General features: G+C 38.0%; 1 protein-coding gene across 4 annotated transcripts in view; it reads right to left on the reverse strand.

Moving 5' to 3' along the window:
• Nucleotides 1-24597, reverse strand: part of ATP8B4 (ATPase phospholipid transporting 8B4 (putative)) — a 327254-nt gene that overhangs the window by 249144 nt on the left and 53513 nt on the right. For all 4 annotated transcript variants that reach the window (XM_027840872.1, XM_027840874.1, XM_027840871.1 and 1 more), the window contains exon 4: nucleotides 22349-22407. In XM_027840872.1, coding sequence (XP_027696673.1) covers nucleotides 22349-22407 — 59 coding nt within the window. The remainder of the gene's footprint in view (nucleotides 1-22348; nucleotides 22408-24597) is intronic.

Here is a 24597-nt window from a genome sequence, read left to right on the forward strand (position 1 = left end):
TTCACTCCTAGTTTTGTTTGTTTGTTTGTTTGGGGTTTGGGGGGGGGGGGTTCGGGGGGGAGTCTGTAAAATGAGGGGTTGAACTAGATGACTTCTAAAGAACCTTCCAAAATTTAAATCTTTCATGATATTCTAACAGGCTAGGGTGGACAGGTTAGAATGAATTTCCTCCCCAGTGCTGGTGGGGCAAGTAGTTTGAGCACTAGCTGAGAAGCCTGGTAAAAATAGTTTCAGGCTTCGATGACTTTCTTTCCTGGTGGCTTTCTAGCATTCAAAACTCTTCATAAGCTGGCACTTTTACACCTTTTCAGTTGTCTTAAACTTTATTCCCCTCCACATACTCTGCAATCCAGTGAGCACTGGCCTCTTTATTACTCCCCAAACAAGTCAATCACCTCTGGAGGACTCTGAGAGTTTTCCTTGGCTGTCCCCCATATCTGGAATGCTCTCCTTCCTCATTTCTGCCTCCTAGCTTCCAAGACTCAGGTCTTAGCAAAAATCCTACCTCCTGCAAAAAGCTTTACCTAATCCTCTTTAATCTTAGTGCCTTCCCTCTAAGATTATTCCCCAATATATCCTATATATTTTTTGTTTGTACATAGTTGTTTACATGAAGCCTCCTGCTCCCCCTTAGACTGTGAACTACGTGAAAACAGGTACTGATTTTTGCATCTCTTTGTATTCCCAGAATTTTGCCTGGCATATAGTAGGTGCCTAATAAATGCTAGTTAACTGACTGATTATCCTGAGATGTGAGGATTGGAATATGTGAGATTATGCAACCCTTCAATTTGTTCTTTTGTTATGTCTTAATTGTTTTGTTTTTAATCGGTTTTCTCTTCACATAAAACATCTGCGGTCTACTCAAATACGTGTATTTCTTTGTGTATATTCTGGTTGAGGTTAGAAGGGACAACAGAGAAAAAAGCTCTGATTGTTCTAACTACATAAAAGGAATTTGAATAGAAAGTTTCCTTCCTACTTTAGGGCAAAGATTCTGGTCTATGACCAATGGTTGAAGAAAAGACATCTTTAATGTGGGGGTTAGGGCTTTGTTTTGTTTTGTTTTGTTTTGTTTTGTTTTCTTAGTTTATTTTGTATCTTGTTAATAATCCTGTGAGCTCCCATAAGAGCAGAAAGAGAATTCCACATTGGTCTGGGGATATCACCTCTAGAAATGAGTGAACCTACTACTCATTGTTATGACTGGGCATGGTTCCTAATATCTCTAGCTCAAACTCTGGCAAGACACTGAAAGGGAAAGGGAAGGAAAAGAAAGGAGAACATATGCCCCTGAGGCAACAAGTTTCCAGTCCTGCCCTGGAGAAAGTAGAGGGAGAAACAAAGGAGAGGTGGATAGCCAGAAAGGAAGGCCCAATTAGGAGCCTGCCCCTAGTGGGCAGAGAATGTGTGGATTAAATAGATTCATTTCCTATCTCTTTACCTAGTTGGGAGTAGGAGTGATGTCAGCTACCAGGTATCCCTCTTTATTCTCCGCAGTTACAGCCAAGTTATACCATAAAAGGTTTGATATAACTCTTGGTTATAACTGTGCAAAGCAAAGAGGGATATCTGATAGCTAACAGGGGTGGGGAACCTGCAGCCTCTAGGCCACTTGTAGCCTTTTAGGTCCTTGGGTGTGGCCTTTTGACTGAGTCCAAGTTTTACAAAACAAATCCTCTTATTAAGGGGATTTGAAATTTAGATTCAATCAGAGGACCACACTTGAGGATCTAGAGGGCCACAGGTTCCCCAACTCTGCTTCTGACATCAAAACAAATATCCATAAGTAGGATTTGACTACCAAATCACTAATATGGAAGAACTACAAATACGAATTCTGCTGCTTGCTACTTGTACGACCTTAAGCAAGTCAGGCAACCTACCTGGGCCTCAGTTTTTTTCATCTGTAAAATGAGAGAGTTAGACTGGAAGGCCTTTGTGGTCCCTTCCAGCCCTACATTTATGATCCTATAAATAGATTATTTAGATTTTTGCTTTCTATTTCTTCATCTGCAAAATGGGGGCAAGAGTGCCTGTTTTGCCTCTCTCATATTATTGCAAAGAAAAAATTAGATGATCAACAAGAGAGCATTTTGAAAGTTAAAAGCTTTGAACAAAGACAACATATTTTAATTGGCTCACTGGTTTAAAAACACAACCTGTACATATTCAAGAGAACCAATAACTGAAACTAGCCGTAAGATGATAGAAATGATAATGATGGGGATGATGATGATTAATAATGAGTGCTCACATTTACAGAGGGTTTATAAAATGCTTAGTAAATATTATCTCATTTGATCCTTACAAGCACAAGTATCATTCTATATATGACAAAACTGAGACTCAGAGAAATCCAATGAGTTATCTTACTGTTAGTAAGAGGCATTGTATATGAACCCAGACTCTGATTTCAAACCTAGTGCTCTTTGAACCCAGGCTCTCTGACTCCAAATGCAATGTTCTGTCAATCACATTATTGTCTCCTCTATCCTATCCCTAATTCAGCACAAGAAGCAAGCATCAAAAAAGAAAGCCAGTGTTCAGAATCCCTTGTACTTGTAATGATATAAACAGTATTATTAGTTATATAAGCAAACTGATTTATTTTTAACAGCAGTTTACTTTTATCTTTAAAAGTTTCCTAAAAAAGATGAGTCATATATCAGAGACTAAACTGAACCAGATCTGTGGTTGTCCAGGGACACACTCCCTGGCAGTCTGTGGCTGGCTATGAATCATACACTATCCAAACCCATCTTGGTTTTAAAATGACTATTACAGTTTAACTAAAAGTTCATCTTCTTGCATTTGATTAAATGTTTTAGTGTCATGACCACAATAAAAAGCAACTGATATGAGCCTGAAAAAAAAAAGAGAAAAAGAAAAAAAGAAAAGATTCTAAGATTTCTCCCATAATGGATAGGCATATATGGTATTGTGATTTATAATCTGGTTACAAAACAGAGAAGTAGTCATGGTAGGGGCTGGGGGTGGGGGGTAAAGAGGGTAAAAAAAGTAGCCTCACCTCCAAAAAAAATTATATATACAAAATTAAACCATAGGCCACTAGCAGAGGAGGATGTTGCAAAAGCACTACTTGTGACAGAGAGGAAAAAAAAAATGTGAAATGTCCATTATTATGCATATATGGGGCCAAATTCAACTGGGTACCTAGTAATCTACACACACAGCATTACTTTTTATCAAATATGACTTATAACAGGAATGAGTAACATTGAAGAGTCATCATCTGTCTATAAACCTTCACTAGACCCTGCCATCCCCTCAGGCTGTAGTACTATCTCTCTCCTCTTTTTCTCAGAGTCCTACTAAAAGCTGTCTATATTCAGTGCCTCCACTTCCTCTCCTCTTATTCCCTTCCTAAGAACTCTTTTCAATGTAACTTCTGGCCTCATCACCCAGCTGAAACTGCCTTCTGCAAAATTGTCAACCGTCTCTTAAATGCCAAATTTGATAGGTTTTTTTTTCTTAGTTGCCAACCTTTTGAATCTCTCTTCAGTATTTGAATTGTTGATTACCCATTTTTTTGTGACACTACTCTCTCCTGGTTCTTCTCATGTTTGTCTGACCATTCTTTGTCTTTCTTTGTCTCTTTTGCTAGCTCATCATTCATATTATGATGCCTAACTTTCAGCATACCCTAAGGCTCTGTCCTGGGCCATCCTGTCCTTTCCATATACTCTTGGTGACTTCATAAAATCCCAAGGATTCAATTGTTATCTCTATGTGAACTTTTTACAGATCTATGTATCCACTTTCAGTTTCCCCTGAGTTCCAGGCCCACATCACCAATCACCTATTGGATGTTTTAAACTGGATCTTCCATAGACATCTCAAACTCAACACGTCTAAAACAGAAGTCACCGTCTTTCCCCAAAAACACCACCCCTCTGACGAATTTCCCCATTTCTGTCAAGGGCGCCATCATTCTTTTCAGTCTCCCAGGTTCATAACTTCAGCATTATCCTCAACTCTTCACTCTCCAACACCACCAATCATTTGCCATTTGTCACATCTGCTTCTCATAGTCAACCCCAGCCCACTAATAACATCACCACCACCTTCCTTTAGTACCTCACATCACTCTCTTCTGGGCTATTACACTCTCATCTGTGTCCTAATTGGTTCCCTTGCCTCAAGTCTCTTGCCACTCTGTTGCACCTCCACAACACTCCTGAGTGCAGCCCAAGTCTGATTAAAATGTAATTGAGAAATATTTAACAAAATAAATAAAATATAGATAAAATACAGGTAACCTTACATTTTAAAACTAAATCAATGTGTGACCTGCAGGCATCCTTATGTACAGTTTAGTGGTCCACATTTTTATTTGAGTTTGCCACCACTGCTCCACAGTGTTTTTTTCCTAAAGCACAAGGTTATGTCATTCCATCACTCATTGTATTCCTGTGGCTTTCTAGTGACTCTAAGATAAAAAAAAAAAAATGAACTCCTCTGTTCTGCTTTTAAAGCTCTTCCCAACTTGGCCTCAACTTATTTTTTCACCTTTATTGAATATTGCTTCCCTTCCCTCACTCTAGGGTCCGTCCAAACTGGCCTTCTCTCTGTTCCTCAAACATGCTTTTCTTTTCTCTCATCTTGGTGCCTCAGGACTAAACATCTTCGCGTGACTAGAAAACAGTCCCTCTATAATTCCACCACACAGAAGAGTACTAGTAGTAATTGTAGTAGTAGTAGTAGTAGTAGTAGTAGTAGTAGTGACCATAATACTGATGATAATAATAACACTATCATTTATATAGTGCCTACTATGTACCATGAACTGTGTTAAGTGCTTTATAATTATTATCCTATTTGATAGCAATAACCAACAACCCTGAGAGGCAGATGTTATTATTATCCCCATTTTAGAGATGAGGAAACAGAGGTTAAATGACCTGCCGAGGTCACACAGCTAGTAAGTGTCGGAGGCTGGATTTGAACTCAGATCTTCCTGATCCCATGCCCAACACCACATCTTTAAAGACTAAGTCTTTCCTGATACCCTAACTACTAGTGCCCTCCTTTCATACTCTGTATTTATTTCATATTTATGCTGTGTATATTCTGTACATACAGATATATGAATGTAGGGGCAGGGATGGAGTGTATGTCTTGTTTTCCCTTTTAAAATGTGTGCTACTTGATAGTAGGGACTGTTAAACTCTTTCTGGCTCTACATCTCCAGTTTCTAGAAAGGGCCTGGCATATAATAAGCACTTGATAAATGCTTGCTGGTTATTGATTAATTGAAAAGTCAACATATTTTCTTAAATCTCTAGAGTGGCAATTCACAAGTGATTTAGCTTCATTTATTTGAAAAAAAAATTTAATTTCTAAACACTCATCACTTAAAGTACAATGATGTCACTTCCTGAAAATGAAGTTTATGAGCATAGGGCATTCACACCAAAAAAAAAAAATTGTGTTTCATTTCAACAGCCTCTGCACTGTATGTGTCCTGGTGTTAGCTATTGACATTATTCTTCAAAGATTGCATACATGCACTTGATATGAACATGATGCTTCAAATAATCTTTCTCTTAAAAACTGGGCTACTCCATGAGCAATCTTACAGTCTCATTCTATTTCTCCAAAATGCAGACCATCATCACAAGCTCTACCCTCCATGTCTATTAAGGATCTAAATAGGCCCTCTGGCACAGGAATGAGTCTTAGCATGTACCATATGTGAATGAGCAAGAAAGCTCGTCTAGTTGAACGAGAGAAAGAAAAGTGTGTATAATGAGGCTGGAAAGGTACGGCAGGGGCAAGTTATGAAGGGTTTTAAAAGTTGTAAAAGGGATGAATATAAATTGCTTCCGCACCTGAACCTTTTACTATTCTTGATTATACCCTTCAGTAGCAAATGTCCATGACAAGTGTGTTTTTACTGTTCTATGACAATAAAATACAAATTCATTTGAATGTGTTACTGAATTCATGCCTACTTTCTGTCATATTTTCTATTTCACTTGGAAACAAATGAATTAATCTATGAAGCACTTTTTTTGTTTGGTCATTTTTCAGTTGTGTCTGACTCTTCATGACCCTATTTTGGGGTTTTCTTGGCAAAGATCCTGGTGTAGTTTGCCATTTCCTTCTCCAGTTCATTTTACAGATAAGGAAATTAAGGCAAGCAGGGTCAAGTCACTTGCCCAGGGTCACACAGCTCATAAAGATGAGTCTTCCTGACTCCAAGCCTAGTGCTCTATTCACTGTACCACCTAACTGCCATGCCAAACACTGTTCTAAGTGCTCAGGATGTGGAAAAAAAAAGCAAAAAGAGAGCCCAAGGAGATCCTAATAGTACAACTTACTACCATGTGAAAGTCCATGAACTCTTTGGACATTATAAAGGAATCCTCATGCTCCGAAAGGTCAGGAATCACTGCTTTCGGGCTTGGGAGAATGTGTGTGGGTAAGAGTGATAGTTCCCCCTTAGTAGCAAGTAGAGAGGCAGTTAGTCTCAGTCTCTGAGGACAAAATGCCTCTGAGAAAGTAAGCTAATTCATCACCATGCATGTGTCCAAATTGGACTCTTTCTATAATTTCAGCTATATCCAGGACTAGCTGTACAAAGAGGAAGTCACAAGCCAAAATGTCAACACTGCTGCCAGTCAATCAACTTCCTCAACATATATATCCAGGGCCTAGCACAGTGTTTAATAAGTGCTTGTTGAACTGAATTCAATTGAATTTTAGTCTTTGACCTTAAGTTAATTCATCAGTTAAGTACAAACAGGTCAATTAGTTAGTTAGCAAGGTTTCCTAGACAATCATCAGGAAGCAAAAATATGACAGAGAGTAGTGAGGAGACAGAATGAGGAAAGAATGTGTTGAGCAAAAGGAGATTTAGGAAGGAAGGTAAGGATTCTGATCACAGAGGTGGGAGGACACCAAAAAGCAGATTTCCTAGTTCTGTTACATGCTACCTATGTATGGGGCAGGTCACTACTTAACCTCTACGTGCTTAATTCTCACATCTGCAAAATGGAAGAGTTGTATTTACTATCTTTCATATTCTCATCATGATGGATGCAAGTTGCTTTTTTTTCTATATTAGAAAAAGATTCAGCTTGGGAAAATGGTTGGTCAGAAGCAGAGTATCAATATAGTCATTCTATCAGCCTTTCAAGGCAACCAGATAAAAAATAATGTCTGAGAGAGGATGAAGAAATAGAACATCTTGTCTTTTGGTAATCATTTTTATAACAAGAATGGATTATGCAAATATTTTGTGTACATGAATCCTCTGGATTCAATTCAATAAGCATCTATTAATGGGATTTATATAAAAGGTAGCAATTATATAGTGTTTTAAGGTTGACCAATTGCTTTACATGTTATTTCATTTGGTCTTCACAACAATCCTGTGAGATGGGTGCTATTATTATCCTCATTTTGCAGGTGAGCAAACTGGTGGTTGCCCCGGTCACAGAGTTATAAGTGCCAGCGGCAGGATCTGCACTTGTTTTTTCTGATCCCACATCCAGGGCTCTATCTACTACTCTACCTAGCTGCCTGCTAAGCAATAGGAATACAAAGACAAAAGCAAAAAAAACAGCCCCAGGGCTCAAGAAGTTTACATTCTAGCAGAAGTATGCAACATACAGATAGATAATTACAAGTTAGGAGAGCACAGTAACAACTGTGGAGACGAGGAAAGACCCTCTCACAGGGAATGGGAAAATTACTCAGAAATCAATGACAGCTTAAGAATTCACCAATCACTATGTCCAATCACTAGATTATAAGCAGCTCCATCCCATTTTGGTTTTGATTCAAAATCTGCTCTTGCGTGTGCACAATTAGCCCCAATGCCAAGACCTCCACAAAGTGTATTATGTTATAGCAGGGCTATTTTGCTTTCCAAATGAGTTGGTGGAGAAACCTGATTGCTTAACTTTCTATGTCTAATGTAATTTCAAATGCAATCAAATGGGTAAATATTTCAATTAAGAAAGAGGAATGTGGCAACCTCTGATGACAACACAGTGTTAGCCACAAAGAATGGGAATACAAACACGGAGCAAGTGAAACAGCTACTGTTTGATAGACAAAGTATTCTCTGGATTGAAGTCCTTCGTGATTTTTGTGCCATGAACTCCTGTGGCAATCTGGTGATGCCTATGGACCCCTTCCCAGAATAATAATGCTTTTTTTCTTTTTAATTCAGAAAATAAAATACACAAACTTATAAAGGAAAACAATTATATTGAAATAAAGAAGTAATTTTTCCCTACCCATAGACTACCCTGAAGACTCCAAGGTAAGAACCCAAGTTATAAATCAATGTCATAAGTCAAAGTAGTCATGCTTTATGACAGTGGCATGTTCTCCAAGATGACATAAGCCTCCTGGCTCTCTGAAACATGAAATCTTTTATTTCTTGATTAATAATTGTCTTAATCCATTCCTTTACTCCCCTCTTGGCTCCACTGCCAATTCTGGACTTCTTTCTCCACCATGAAGTAGACTTCTCATCTTGGGAAATCAGTCTACTCCTGTGGCTCCTTCCTCCGACTGGTCAATCCCCCCCCCCCCAGAACCTCCATTTTGAGGAAAGGGCCCAGATTAACCCCACCCATTTCAGCTTCCTTGTGTTTTTCACTTTAGAATATAAGCTCCTTAAGGGCAAGTAAGGACTGTCTTTCTTTTTTCTTACATTTTATCACCAGTTCTTACTACAGTATTTGACACATAGAAAGCCCTTAATAATTGCTTGTTGACTTTATTTGATTGATTTAACAAATTATTTGTTCTGGTAAAGTTGAAGAGTTTCCTTCTATTCAGCTAGAGTTGTTGTTCAGTCATTACAGTAGTGTCCAACTCTTTGTGACCTCACTTGGGGGTTTCTTGGCTGAGACACGAGGGTGGTTTACCATTTCCTTTTCCAGCTCTTTTTACAGATGAGGAAACTGAGGCAAACAGGGTTAAGTCACTTGCCCAGGGTCACATAACTAGTAAATGTCTGAGGCCGGATTTGAGCTCATGAAGATGGGTCTTCCTGATTCCAAGCCCAGTACTCTATTTTCCTTCTAGCTGCCATACTCAGCTTGAGAGATAAGTGGAAAAGTGGAGTCACATCTCACCTCTGTCAGTTACTACCTGTGTGACTTTTGGCAAATCATTTAACACCTTTGGAGTTTAGTTTCCTAATCTGTAAAATGAGGGAGTTGGAGTAGACAGCCTCAAAAACCTTCTATTGTCTCTAAATCTAGGATCTTATATTTCATTTTAATATGTTAAAACACAAAATATCACCACAGAGCTGTGATTACATCTTCTAATCTTTTTAACTACATGAGGTTAGATTCGATGGCCTCTAAAGTCCTCCCAAGTTCTAAGTCGATGATGACACAAGAAATCATTCCCCTAATTCAATCAGCTCCAAGAGTCATATTTAGTCTTTTTAATCTGTGGAGAGCATGGTTTTGGGAGCTTAATTTCCTATCCCTACCTTAGAAATATAAACAGGATTTAGGATTTTCTAGATCCAGTCTAACTAAAAACTGATTCTGTCAGATAATATTATGAACCTTGTTCACCTAACCAGTTGGTCACACCTTTAATCAGTGCTCCAGCACCTCACAGAGAATTCTGGTCCAAGTAATGGGTTTTGAATGGCAATTCATGTGCAAAGAACTAATTTTGAGAAACTTACCAAGGGATTAAATTAAATTTTCCTATGTGATTAGACAAAGTATCTTTTTTTTATTCTAGATGTTTTGTGAATTTAGTATCATGCAAAAGATTTTTTTTTCTTTCCTGGCTTTTGAAAGAAGATAGGAAACATACTAAAGAATGATTCCAAAAAATCTCTTTCATGCACATACAATATACTGGCACACAGAACCTCAATTTGCTCTGTGTCCACAGAGGCGAAAAGTAAAAACAAGCGTAAGATAGCAAAGGGGGGTGAGGGGAGGAATAAATTAAAGATAGATAAGATACTGATGTCTTTCAGCAGGATTTTAAACTGGCATTCCTACTATTCCAACATTTTATCTCCCTCATACTCCTTTATCTTAGAAGTTCTATTTGAGTGTTTGCCTGAGAACACATTGTGTAGTCCCTTAGCCTCAGTGATTTGGAAGGTATTGGACTACCCCATGAGCATTTCAGTGGAGCTAATGTGAATTTGTACAAACCAGCTTCCGAAACTGAACAGCAGTTTTTGGAAAGAAAAGGTCTTATCGAGTTAATATGCAGAACTATTCCCAAATATTCAACATCCATATGCCTGAGCAAATCGGCGGTGTTGAGCTAGGAATCAGGCAAACCCCAAATTAAAACTGACAGAAATTTGCATTCCAACACTGACGATGAAGTCATAGAAGAAAAGGAGGGATAATAAGAAAAGATAGGCTGGTAGTAAGGAATTTCCCACAGGGAGGCAATGCACCAACCACAAACTAAAGTGAGCTTGGGCTTTGTGTAAGCCTGAACACTTTGGTCTAAGGTTGTAAGTAAATAGCAGTTGGCTCTGGGGTAACTATGTAATTTTCGCTAGAAGGCTGGGAGCCTTTGGGGACCTACAAATTGAACTGAGGCAGTGGTAATATATTAAACTAACAGTGTTCCTGGGGAGGGGTGGGAATGCTGGTAGGGTATTGATTCTGGGTTTCTCTTTATTCCCTCCTATTCTCTTCTTTCCCAGCAGCCTACAGTCTTCATGCTGCTTCCTAGAACCAAGCTTGGACCACTTCTTTTAGGCAGACAGGATGCACAACCTTAGGTTATTCGACACTGTTACAGATAATAGTAGTGAGGGCCTGAGGGTGCATACTATGGATGAAATGCCAAAAACAGATTTGTTTTAGAGATTTTTATATAATTGCTTTGGATAAACTGATCACCAGCATATAGGAATATCTGCCAATATTTCTGGGGTTAATCACTGGAGGTTTTTAGAGCTTCTGCCTCCATTCTATCAATACTTGTTTCTTCTACATTAATTTTATTGGTATATTTTCTTTCTATATTACCATAATTTCTCCCAGTTTCCTTCCTCCTGCCCCCTCCCAGAGAGTCATCCTAAATAATGTTTTTAAAGAAAAGAAAAAGATGAAAAGAAAAAAATTAGCACAACTGATCAATACATCAAAAAAGTCTGAATAGAAGTGCAATGTACCACTCCCAAAAGCCTCCCACCTTTGAGCTACACTTGTTAACTTTGCAGCTTTATAACTCTCACTTTAAATTGCTTTGTGGTTCTTTCCATACCTCATATTGTTGTAGTTACTGTGTATACTGTTTTCTTGCCTCTTCTTATTTCATTCTGGTGGTAAACTATGAGCATTGGATATTGTATATACTGTCGCTCAGTTGATGTATGTTCATTTTATAGAACTTTTTTTTCTATCTTGTTATAAGAGATAACTCCCTGAGCAGGGGAGGAGGAAGAATATATTTGTAAATGAAGAAGTAGATATAAAAGATAACAATAAAAAGGAAGCGAGGAAAGAAGGGGGAAAGAGAAGAAGGAAGGAAAGAAGGAAATAAGAAAGGGAGGGAAGAAAGGAATGAAGAAAGAGAGAGAGGGAGGAAGGTGAGAAGGAAGAAAGGGAGAGAGGGAGAAAGGAAAAAAAGTTTTGATATTGGAATTAAGGGGCAACTTAGGCATAGAATCTACAAACAATTTGATGTTGGGGGATGGATGCCACTCTTGCTCCCACTTGGAACTACAACTATTTTCAAAGAGCATAGGACTAAAGGACAGCTGATCAGATAGCAGTCAAGCCCTGTGGTTTTTCTGAGGTAAATTTTAGAACATTATTTCTCTACCAACATCATTGCTTATCTCTAAAATTGCAAGATACTTTATGATAATTTTATACAGTGTATACCCACAATGGTCTAGTGTTAATTATCTCTGCCTTTCACACAGGAGACCAGAGTGCAATTTCCCAATGGGAACCATTAGTCAAACTGACCCAACATATCTAATCTGTTGCCAAATCCTATGATTTCTGCCTTCACAACATCTCTTGTCTGAGTCCCCTTCTCTCCACTTAGGCAGATCTTCACCACGCACACCTGGACGAAAGGCACACAGCCTTTTGAATGGTCTGGTCTTCTTGCCTCAAGCCTCTCCCCACTCCAAACCATCCTCCACTCAGGGGCCAAAGGGATCTTCCTAAAGCACAGGGCTGGTCCCTACTCAATAAACCCCAGTGACTCCAGGACGACATGTAAAACCCTCTGTTTGCCTTTAAACTTCTTTACAACCTGACCTCTTTCTACTTCCCTCCGAACAGTTTACAGTCCGATGACTGGGTCCTTCCTGCTGTTCCTTGAACAAAACGCTGACTTTTCAGGACTCTTGATTGGGTTTCACTGGCTGTCCCCCGTGCTTGAAACGCTCTGCATCCTCACCTCTGCCTTAGGGTTGCCTGGTTTCCTTCAAGACTCAATTCAAATCCTATCCTGCAAGAGGCCTTTCTATATTAGAGCAGCATGAGAATAAGAACACAGTGGATGGGGCCCTTGGATAGAGAAGAGAAGTTGAAGAGGGAGGCAAACAAGACAGAGAAGGAGGCAAGGTTCCACAAAGGGCATTAAGGACAAGCTGTTTTCTTGACATTTTCACCTAGGATCAGTCCCTGCTCCTGGGGAAAATAGCTCTTTTTGCTGTAAGGAATATAAACTGTTTCATGTAGAATAGGCTATGGAGCATGGGGCCTCACATTGGATTAATCTCCTTCCACCCTGCTCCCCTGCAGGCATACCTCTCTCCCCTGTCCTGCAAATCATGAAATAAATATTTACAGTTTTCCAAGAGGACAGGACACAGTGGCCTCACCAGGGGTCTGCTGTCCCTGGAAATTCTGCCAAGTGGATATCTTGCATCATGCAAATTCACTTGGACAGTTTTATGAACCCAATTAGGGGCAGATGAGCTAGCTACTAAAACACTTTTGAGGCCTGGGGAATTGCTTGTAATTTAAATCACAGGTGACCCAAAGGGCAATGAAAAGACTCATGCATGATATGTACTAGTAAGCTGAAGCATACTACCAATGGTGACTCAAGTGTAAGAAATGATATAGAAGATATAATTAAGGATGCCAATGATAACCTGGAAAAAGAGTAAACAAGTCAGGCAATGAGAGTGAGGAATGATAGATAAATAACAGAAATAATAAATCCAAGTGCTAGCCATAGAATAATAGAAGATTGAAAGGAAGGGATCCACTTGGAGGCCTTCATTTCCGTCAAAGCTCTGCTGAAGCACTACCTTCTCCATAGACTTACCTGATTCCACCCTCAAACTACTAGTGCCTTCCCTCAAAAAGATTGAATTACATGTATTTATATGTGCAAATGCTGTCTTCCTGATAGACTTTAGGCTCTTTGGGCAGGAAAAGGGGGTTGGGGGGAGGGGGGAGACAAGGAAACATGCACTTATTAAGTGCCTCATACTTGCCTGGCACTGGGCTAAGCATTTTACAAATATTATTTTATTTGATCTTCACAATAACCCTGAGAGGTAGATGTTATTATCCTCATTTTATAGATGAGGAAAGTGAGAAAGATAGAGGTCAAGAGACTCATTCAGGAAGTATGTTTATTAATGCCATTTTATAGTTGAGGAAACTAAGGCAGACAGTTAAGGACTTGCCCGGGATCATATAGCTAATAAATAAGACTATTTCATTTCTATTTTTGTATCCCCAGTACCAAATGCATTGCCTAGTACACAGCTAATTAATGCTAGCTTAATAACTGATCAATTGATTAATTCTCAAAGGAGAATTTATGGACAAGATGAGTTGTAATCTGTACCAGCAATAAGAGTATGAACAGCAATGGGATCACAGATCAAACTCCTTCTAATTTAATTCTCAAATTCTACCTGGAGGCACATTTATTTATTTACTTACTTACTTACTTATTTGGCAATTGGGGTAAGTGACTTGCCCAGGGTCACACAGCTAGTAACTGTCAAGTATTTGGTCTGAGGCTGGATTTGAACTCAGGTCCTTCTGACTTCAGGGCCGGTGCTCCATCCACTGCACCACCTAGCTGCCCCAAGCACATTTATTTTTAAGCTCAATACCTGTAAACCCCAAACTATTTCTAGGCAGAAGTCACATAAACTTAAACTCAGTATCCCTGAAGAGATGTCATGAGTTTTCATCATTGGACTTTTCATTACTGGATTTGAACTATTCACAAAAAAACTGGTAAGCAAGATCAAGTATCATCTCTATAGAACAGCTCAAGTGTCACACCAGAGGTGATGGCTTCCATAGTGAAACCAACAATGGTGGTTTCTCAAACAAAAGATTCCACCGGTCCCTTCTGCCATGACCATTCCAAGGAATAATTCTTTTTAGACTATTATTATTGAAATACAGCCTTGCTCCAAACACCTTTCTTCAGTGCTTTTCCACCATAAGAACTCATCTGGAATGGAAAAGAATGGAACAAGAATTTATTAAGCTCCAACTATGTGCCAATCACTGTATTAAATGCTGAGAATAAAAAGAAAGGCATAAACAAGCCAACTACATGATGCAGTGGCTAGACCTGTGGGCCGAGAGTGGGGGGAATAGGAAGCATTCCCCTATGACTGGGAACATTCCCTTTCTTCCTTCAAGATGGCTCTTAAGTGCCACCTTCTATGGGAAACATTTCCCGATTCCCTCAAATACTAGAATCCTCCCTCCCTACTTACTTTGTGTTGAACTACCGTGTCTTTATTCTCTTTGTATTTATTCCATGTATACATAAATATGTCCTCATCTCCATCATTAGAACATTAGCTCCTTGCAAATCAGAATGGTTTCACTTCACAGGAGTATGCTGGAGCCAGCTCCTCTACTGATTGTTAATTCATTGCGACCATTTACACTTCAGAAATCAGCAAACTGCAAGTCACAGTTTGATTTATTGTTTCTTTGATTGTACAGACTTGAGAAAGTGATGGAGAAAATGTCAATAATACAAAACTTAAAAGTCTTTCATGGGTACATTTATTAGCACAATCCTGGAAATTTATCTGCAGCACATAGAGCCCAGCTTCTAACAGGCACTTAATAAATGCTTGTTGACTGATTGATGGATTGAAGGGAGCCAGAGCTGCAAACAATTAATTAGCCCTGGTTCCAGCCTTCCTAGGCCCCTTCTAAGTTCACTGCCTATGTACATACTAGACCTTAAATTAAAACAGGACTTTTTGTGTGTGAATAAGCACCACAATTGCCTTGTGGTTGGCAGTAAAATATTCCAGTTGTCTGTTGCAACACCAAACACTTTCATCATGTGTTTCCTTACTTGGGACACTTGCAACCATTACTGACACTAGAAATAATTCCCCCTACCCCATTCCCACCCCCAAAAAAGAACAATTATTCTTCATAGGCAAAAACAAAGCAAGTTTTTAGTTCAATAGACTTTGGTATTTTGTAAAAATACCTTCAGCATCCGGGTTCCAAATATAGCACAATGAAAGAAAGTTCTGCCTGGAGACCCTCTTCACAAAAAAAGGACACTTAGAACTTACTTAAGTAAGACATTTTTTCCTGAGAAAGTTAAAACTAACTCAGCGTGAATCCACTGAGGTGAGTACCCAGTCACACCTACAATTCCCCAAACACTCATGATAACAAGTAAACACAAAGATCAGTGCTGCTTGATAGAGCAAAACTTGGGTCCAAATAGAAAGGTTTTCATGCAACTTCAAGCATATTTTATTAGTGAGATTAAACCACTTTAACCTCAGGTTTAAGTCTTCTTTACATAGCTTCTTCTATGTAGTTTCAGAGATAAGACATGTGACCTTGCAACAGGGTAATGGATAAATTTCTGACTACTTTACTTCAGTCATAGAGGAAAAGGTGCTAGGTGCCCATTACTGATTTAATTAATCAGTTGCATCTTGCCGATTCCTTTCTCCTTCTCCCTCAGTCCATCATGAAAGGTATTAGAGAGGGGAGAAAAAAATGACACAAAAATCCAACACAGAACCTAAGACCTTCACACATAATTTCAATTTAAGCTCTGGATGGTTTCACTGGCAGTATGAAAAGGTCAGGCTAAGCTTCAAACCCAAAAACAAAGGAATCACAGGAGAAATTCCAAAAGGAAAAAAACGGCCTTTAAAGGGGGCATTTTTATCCATATGCAGAAATCTACTCATTTATTGAACGTACTGTGATAGGACAGTAGGTCCTATAACCTACTCTCTTAGATCAGGATGAAGGAGACCAGGATCATACATCATAGGATTTAAAACCAGAAAGAACCTTGGGAATCATCTAGACACTAGAATCTAGAGTAATGCCTTATTTTATTTTATAGAGAAGTAAGTCCCACAAGGGTTAAGTGGCTTATCCCTCGACAAGGTAAGTCACTCAGGGTTACAAATAATAAGATGTGCCCTATTCAAGTTAAGAGATAATTAGGCCTATTGAAAAGCAATTCTTTTTGTCACCAAATTTACATGTCACCTCTAACTTAAACTGGGTAAATTAAAGTGCCATAGTGCTATCGTGTTTTCTCCGTCATTAAAATTTAACTCACTAAAGTTCACTAAACTTGCATAACAGTCCAGTACATTATAATGGGTTCATCATATTATTCAGTCTGCTTAGCTGATACTTGGTTCTTTAAACTAGAAAATGATCATCTGACTGCAGTCTAAAAAATGGCAAGTTTTCAAATCAATGTAAGATATCATTACTTTTACTCTCACATTAACTTGGGGAAAAACCTACATTTTTTTCCAAACTAAACAACAGATGACCTAGCAGATAAAGAGCTGGCCTTGAAGTGAGGAAGACCTGGATTCAGGTACAACTCTGATACATTGTTTGTAGGTCCCTGGCAACTCACTTAACCTCTCAGTGTCCCCAGGCAATTCTGTAAGACTATATGTTGCAGGCCAATTGCAAATCTGTATTAGTAGAGGGAATTTACTCATGGGGTTCCCTACTTAGATGAAATAAATAATAGCTATAGACTAAAATAAAGAGTTTTATTTGAGTACATACTTATCCTGGCCAATGGAAATACAAATGGACTTAGAATATTTTTAAAAGATATATATACACAAGATAGAAGCAATGACAGATAATGGAGAATAAGTACAAAATTCTGTCACGATCCCATAGGAATAGAAGGATTTGACTTCTCAGTCTGAGAGGGAAGAAGTAGAAGAAGCTGTGCATGGATATTACAAAGAGAGATTTCTGCCTGATTTTTTTTCGGTCTTCCTAACAACTAGAGCTGTCCCAAAGTTGGATGAACTACTGGGAAAGGTAATATGTTTCTTCTCCTTCAAAGAAGCCTTCCAGCTCAAAGGCCAGATAAGCATTCATTGGATATATTCAGGAGGCTAGACTAGATGACCTTTGAATTCCCTTCCAGTTGTGAAATTCAGTTATTCTCTGACCTGGGTTTACTCCTTGACAAGGCACTTCAGCCTTTCAAGTCTTCAGTTTCTTCATCCATAAAATGGGCGATAATACTTGCGTGATGTACCCCATTGGCTTGTTGCAAGGATCACATCAAAAAATTCAACTAATCAGATATATTAAAAGCTTACTGGGTACAAAGCACTATTCTAGATCCTAGGGATATAAAGAAACAATGAAAGTAGTCCCTACCTTAGAATTTACATTTCAAGCTGGAAGAAAGCTGAAAGGCCATCTATTCTAACCCCTTCCTTTTTTTCAGATAAGGAAACTGAGGTTGAAAGAGTTTTAATAATTTACCCAAGGTTGCACAGGTAGTAAGTAGAATAAGAAATTGAATACAGAAATCAAAAATCATATATGTACGTATATGTGTATATGTACATATGTGTATAAAGTGCTATATAAATCTGATCTATTATTATTATGGTAGTTTTTACTATTATTGTTATTATTTATAGTCAACAGAGAAAACCAACACAGACTCTTTCCTCAACATTCAGTTTAGTCATTTTTCAATCATGTCCAACTCTTTGTGACCCCACTTGGAGTTTTCTTGGCAAAGATACTGGAGTGGCTTGCCATTTTCTTATCATTTTACAGATGAGGAAACTGAGGCAAACAGAGTTGAGTGATTTGCCCAGGGTCACACAGCTAGTAAGTGTCTGAGGCCAGATTGTAATTCAGGCAGTGAGTCTTCCTGACTCCAGGTCTGGCATTCTATCTACTAACTGCCCTTTCCTCTACAATGACTGAGGGAAAGTAATTGTTGTCTCTCTGTAAAAGAGAATGATAATAGTGTTGTCTGTGATGGTTTTTGCCTTATTTAGACAGTTATTTAGTGGGTTTGTATGTATTTGTCACATTTCCTCAATGAGATTGCAAGTTACCTCAGAGCCAACTGAGACCATGTCTCATACTTTCTTTATACAGTATATTGCATAAAGCGTAACAGAGTTCTGGGCCTATAGCAGGCATTCAATAGATACTTATTAAATAACATTGATAAAAACTTCTTAAACTGAATATAACACAAAATTAAAAGTTCCCTCTTGAAACAAATGATTTATCACAGGTAAGTATGAGTTCATCTCCTCTGTGGTCCAGAGTCTATAATGATCATTTTAATGGCTTAACCTAAAGCAAGACATTTGTCAATGGCAATTTACCCCAAAACTTAAACAGAAATGAGCATGGAGGAAAAAACTGCAGCTGCAAAATGACCCACTAAAATTTGGAGTTTTGTCAAATTATTTAGCATGATCTATTCAGACAATCCATTCCCTTTCTCATATTCATTAGCAGAAATGCTAGTGAAAGTTTATTTCAACAAAATAAAAATACCTTTCTCTCAACACATCATCTCAACTAGAAAATTCATAAAAATGCTATTCTCTGGAAAACATTAAAAAGAAGTTCTGCCTATTTATGTTTCTAACCTCAAATATGTCTTGCTCACATCAATGGCAGCTTTGTGGCATTTGGTCTATAACAGCATTCCAATTACAGCAGCATGGAACTAAGTGGAATCATAGGCTCATGGAAATTCAAGATGGGAAGGAACCTCCAGAGGTCATCTATTCCATCCCTCTATTTCCTTCTAGTGATGGCCTAAGCCAGTATTCTGATAACTTCAAAAATGCCAATAATCTCCTCCCACACTTTTGATTATGTAAATAATAACATAATAGAGGTTAAATAGGTAACAACAGTTCAGTGCCAGAACTAGTCGTGTTTTAAAATGTTCATAAAATGTGGCTCTTTGGGGTATAGCCCACTGGTTACCCTTACTGAACTTTCTTCAATGAGGTGTGTATACATACACACACACACACACACACACACACACACACACACACACACACACACCCTCCAACAATCTCAATTTCTCAGGTCACTTCCAGCTCTAAATTCCAGGGTAAGAAACTTTTAGAGAAGTATAGAATTACAAAATGTTAAAAGATAACTTACAGAGAATCTAATCCAAATCTAATCTCTGCTATTTACACCCTGTGTGACCTTGGACAAGTCACTTTGCTTCTCTAAAAATCAGTCATAAAATGAAAGTTTTGAACCAGATGATCTTGAAGTTCTCTGACTCCTATGATACATGTATGCATATATACTTATACAAACATACACATATAAATCAACCAAAAGCTCCATAAAGTTTCAATCTCTACATTTATCTTAAACTGAGGAGAAAATGGCAAGAAACAGTATAGAGAAATAAAAAGTCCAGGTATTGTATGCATGGATGCTCTTTTCTTTTTTAACATATGGATAACATTTTTAAGTAACAGCAATAGCAAAATTTTTATTTAAAAAATTTTTTTGCCAATCTTTACTCAAAAAAGTGGGACCTGATTAGCTGTGTCTTTTGGCAATATGATTCACCAAGCCAGGTTATGTGGTCCAGTAAAAAGAAGTGTGAAATGAGATGAAAAATCACTTTGAAACAGTTGGGGTTGGTGGTTTTTCCGTTAAATCCTATAAATGCTAGTAAACTTGTCCAACTGCTTGATTTATGAATTTCTTTCACAAACTACTTACAAACTGCATTTCAATTTTTCTGTTTCCTTAACATAAAAAGCCAACTTTCAGAGGATCATAGATTTAAAGGTAAAAGGTCCATTCAAGGCTTAGTCCCTCCCCATCTAAAGATGAGGAGCTAACCCCCAAGAGGTTAAGTAAATTGTCCAAAGTCACCTAGACAGAAACTAACAGAATCAATCTTCACATTCAGGTTCTCTACTTCCAAATTCAGTATTCTTTCTTTTCATTTATGCTCAATATTACCCTAACCACCCTGCCCCCATTCTATTTCTTTCCTTCCTTCCTTCTTTATTTTAAAGCTTTAAAAAATACACTAGTAATACTTTAAAATTCAAATTCATTTTTCCTCTTGGGGCTTAAACAATCTATTTTAATACTCTCTTTTTCTAACTTCTAATTATACAGGGTTGGGTTAGTCTTCGATTTTAATTATTTCAGTGAAATAAAGAGGAAGGAAGGTCAAGGTTATGTGGCTTCACTGAAATTCTCTCCATGAAGTAAATGGGAAAAGAGACTAATTTATAGTATGCTGAAATACTCTCCAGGCTTAGAGCCTGTAAAAAAATGAAGCAAACCATTAGAATTTTATTAAGGACTTTGATCATAAAAATATATCATATGTAAACATTTTAAAATAATTATTCATACATGACCAAGATCATCTCAATCTTGTGTTTGAGAAGGCATTTCCCTCCCTTCTTTGAAGAGGCTGGGGTCTATCAGTGTGGAACACTGTATAAAATGTCAGCTTTAATCGATGTGTTGATTAGTTTTTCCTGGACTGTTTTTTTTTTCCTTTTTTTATTCTTTGGTAAAGAGGTAGCTCTATTGGAAGATAAAGGTGATATGAAAAATCAAAGATATCAATAAAAATAATTTTTTTTCAAAAGAAAGACTAGTAATTCAGAGGCTAAAATAGAAACTAAAAACAGACATTCCCAATTAAGGCAATTGGGAGCCAGGCAAACTCTTAACCAAGAAATAGCACTACTTAAGCAAGTCAGATACAGAAAAGATAAACTGTGGTTGCTAGTGTTTTTGTTTTTGTTTTAAATTTTAAATCCAGAAAAGGAAAAGAAAAAAGGTTGATGGGAGGTGCTGACCAATGTCCAGAAAATATCCATGCTCCTATACATGAATTAGTTGTAAAGGAAAAAAATATACTTACCCTTACAGAACTCCAAAAAAATCTCCCCAAACATTGACAACACTCAAAACAAAAGGCATTTTTTTGTGCATTTTCTAAAAGCCTCTGACAAATGGTTACTATGGAGATGTCCCAAGACAAGAAAACGCAGGAGCTAACAGCCAGACCCATAACAAACGCAGGTTCCTGGCACTTTCTGTGACTAATTCCAGCTTGTCATACAGTTTGTCCTCATCTTTACTGTCCCATCAGTGCACAAATGGCCCCAGTGCGAGAGGACTGACAGGATGTCAGCAACTCAGCAATACTTCTCAGCAACAAGAAGAGAACCTTAAAATGCCCTTCAGACTGGGAATTAAAGCAAGTCTGGTGTGTATCATCACATTTAAACATTCAGAGAGTCCCAGAAATAAAAATTCTTTCATTTCAACCTTCGTGGATGTTTCAAATTTGAAAAACTATAAAAAATGCGTACATGAATAGTGATTCTAAAGTTTCCTTGATGCTGTTGCTCCTACTCTATCCCACCCTGTCCTTCTCCTTTTCACTGCCAGACTTCTTGAATGAGCAATTTAAACAACCTTCCATTTCCTCAGCACTCAATCCTTTTGTAACCCCTTATAACCTGACTCCCACCCACCCCTAAAATAATATTCTCTTGAATAGCACCAATGACCTGCCAGCCAAACCTAGTCAACTTTTCTCAGATCTCATCCTCATGGATGCCTCTCTGGCACTTGATTCAGTTGATCATATTCCTCAAATTATCTGTCTTTGGCTTCCAGAAAGACAACAAAGGAGGAGGAGGAAGAAGAAGAGGAGGAAGAGGAGGAGTACAATGTAGTACAATGGATGAGTTGACATGGAAACCAGAAAATTCTAGGTTCAAGTACTAGCTCTGACATCAGAGATGTGTAATCTTGGACAAGTCATTTAATGTCTCTGTGCTTTGGGCAGAGGTAAATTGCAGAGGTGATAACCCATGTTGGTAAAAGGAGTTTCATCATCTGTGAGTATCCTATGCCAATGAAATCAGAGGTCTAGCCCCCAGTCCTATCCTACTGTACTAAGACAAATTATAAAAAGAAAAAAAACTTAGTGAAACTTATAAAGTTCTGGGCAAGGGTGAGGATGCTACCATCCTAAAGATAAAAGATGTTATATATGCCAGTATAATATGAATATCACTTACCGCATATTGGAACTTCTCATTGAATTCACGGTCATTGGCTTTTACTCTCCTTTCTGTCTCTAAAGAGAGAGTAAGAAATCTGGTATGAAGCAAAAGTCAACTCACAAAAAAGTACACTGTCACTGGACTTACATTGCTTAGGGGACTCAGATTATACTCAAGATTGCAATGAATGATTTCCTTCAAAATGGGAATTAGGATGTTTGTTCTTTCTAGCCTAAATTTAATTGTATACTGCTGCAGTCTTAAAATGAAAAAGATGGAATATTGCTCATTTTCTCCTGTGACCAGTTGGACAAAGCATCATATGCCTCCAGTTTCTAAGTCACATCAGCCTCACAAAGAGTCTTTTTCTCAACCTCAAAGTATTCCTAAGAGGAAAGTGGCTCTGAAAGGCAATTATATTCCAGGAAGTCACTTCTATCTGGCAGAGTCACGGCATCTCTATGGGAAATATGAATGAAGGGGATTGTGATATACCAGGAGTCAGTGAGAGTGAATAAACTGCTGAAATAGTTCACATAGAAGACTGCAAAACTGTTTTACTTATTGTGATTACCACCTAATAAATAAGGGAAAGCAATGAATAAGCTTTGATACCACAGAGAGGCAGCAGGGCATACTGCACTATAGACCTGGCCTTGAACTTCTGGCTTCAAGGCCCACCCTTAACACATACTGGCTTTATGATTCTGGGCAAGTTACTTAAACTCTCAATGCTCTAGGCAAGTCTCAAAAATTATAAATTGCAAAGAAGATGATGACCTACATTGGTGGATAGAGTTTTTTCACCTTGGAGTTCCCAATACCAATAAAATAACCTATCCAATCTCTAGACTACCACAAAATTTTAGAATCATGGTTAATAGTCAATAAATATTTATGAAGTGCCAGGCACTGTGCTAAGCACTGGGGATACAAAAAGAGGCAGAAGGCATCCCTTCCCTTCAAGGAGCTCACAATCTAATGGATTAGAATTGGAAGGATGAATATGTATGCCATTCTCTGTCTATGAGATCTGGACCTACTCTAGTCATCATAACTGAATTCTTAATCCTGTATTGTTTTTTAGCATCACCTATGAGCTATACATAAAATCAAATGTGGAAACAGAATTGCCAATAGGTCCTAGGGGTTAGCCAGTCTTCCAGCAAGGAAACTATGCCCATTGCAACATAATTCACATATATATCTACACATAAGCACCCACTTACACTCATCCCACACATAAACTCTCCCATTCATATATATTTATATATGTATATATGTGCATGTGTGTGTCCACCCTCAAAAGTAAGTTTAAATATTATGCCCATATACAAGCATACATGTTTACACATATGGAAGAAGAATAAAACACTTTAAGGACAACAAAGGGAAAAATCAAATGCAGATGGACTTGTGATTGAGAAGTTTAGTGAAAGAAGGTAGATAGGTGGGTACAAGGGTAGGTGTGGGTGGGTGGTCAGAAAGGCAATAACCAGGTGTTAATATTTAATTGTCAGAGCAGACTAAGTTGGATATCTCATTTGGGTTTCCCTTTAACATCTCACCTCACCAAGTTATACACATCTAGGTCTTTCACAAAAACATTCTTCTAAAGAATCATCATAAACCATTTTGTGAAGGTTTTAGGAGTAACTTTAGGTACGTAACAGTAGAAGAAGAAGAAAAAGAACCTAGAAAGGAGAGTGATGAGACGAGGAAGAGATAGGAGGAACATTGGGTTTACGAGCAGAGGTTCAAACAGCAGTCACTGATGCAATAAATATTCAATTTTCTTCCAAAGTGGAAAACATATTGGTTATAGAATGGAAGAAGCAAATTGAAGCCATGGCTTCAACGTCTTCCTAGAAATTGTACCTCTTCTCATGAATCCTATAGACTGGGTTGACAACTTGATTTTTTTTTTCTCTTTGTTCATAGGAGGTAGCTTGAGTCTAAAGAAGGATTAATGAAAGGGTAATTTTCATAGAATCAAAGGATCAAACAGAGTCGGAAAGGGCCTTGGAAGCTAATCTGAACCATTTATTTTATAAATGAGGAAATTGAGGTCAAGAAAGTGAAACACTCCCTGTTCTCTAATGTGAAAGGCAGACTTGGATTCTAGCAAAAAGGATTTAGTCATAGGAAAAACTCTTGAAGAAAAAGAGGGCTGAGAGCTAAAGTTAGCTAGCAAGAAATATCACATAATAGCCATCCTTGTGGATATATTAAGGTCTCTGGGTGAGTTAGGTGTGGTCATATCT

The sequence above is a fragment of the Vombatus ursinus genome, unplaced genomic scaffold (genome assembly GCF_900497805.2).
Source record: "Vombatus ursinus unplaced genomic scaffold, bare-nosed wombat genome assembly UNPS02014848.1, whole genome shotgun sequence".
NCBI lineage: Eukaryota > Metazoa > Chordata > Mammalia > Diprotodontia > Vombatidae > Vombatus > Vombatus ursinus.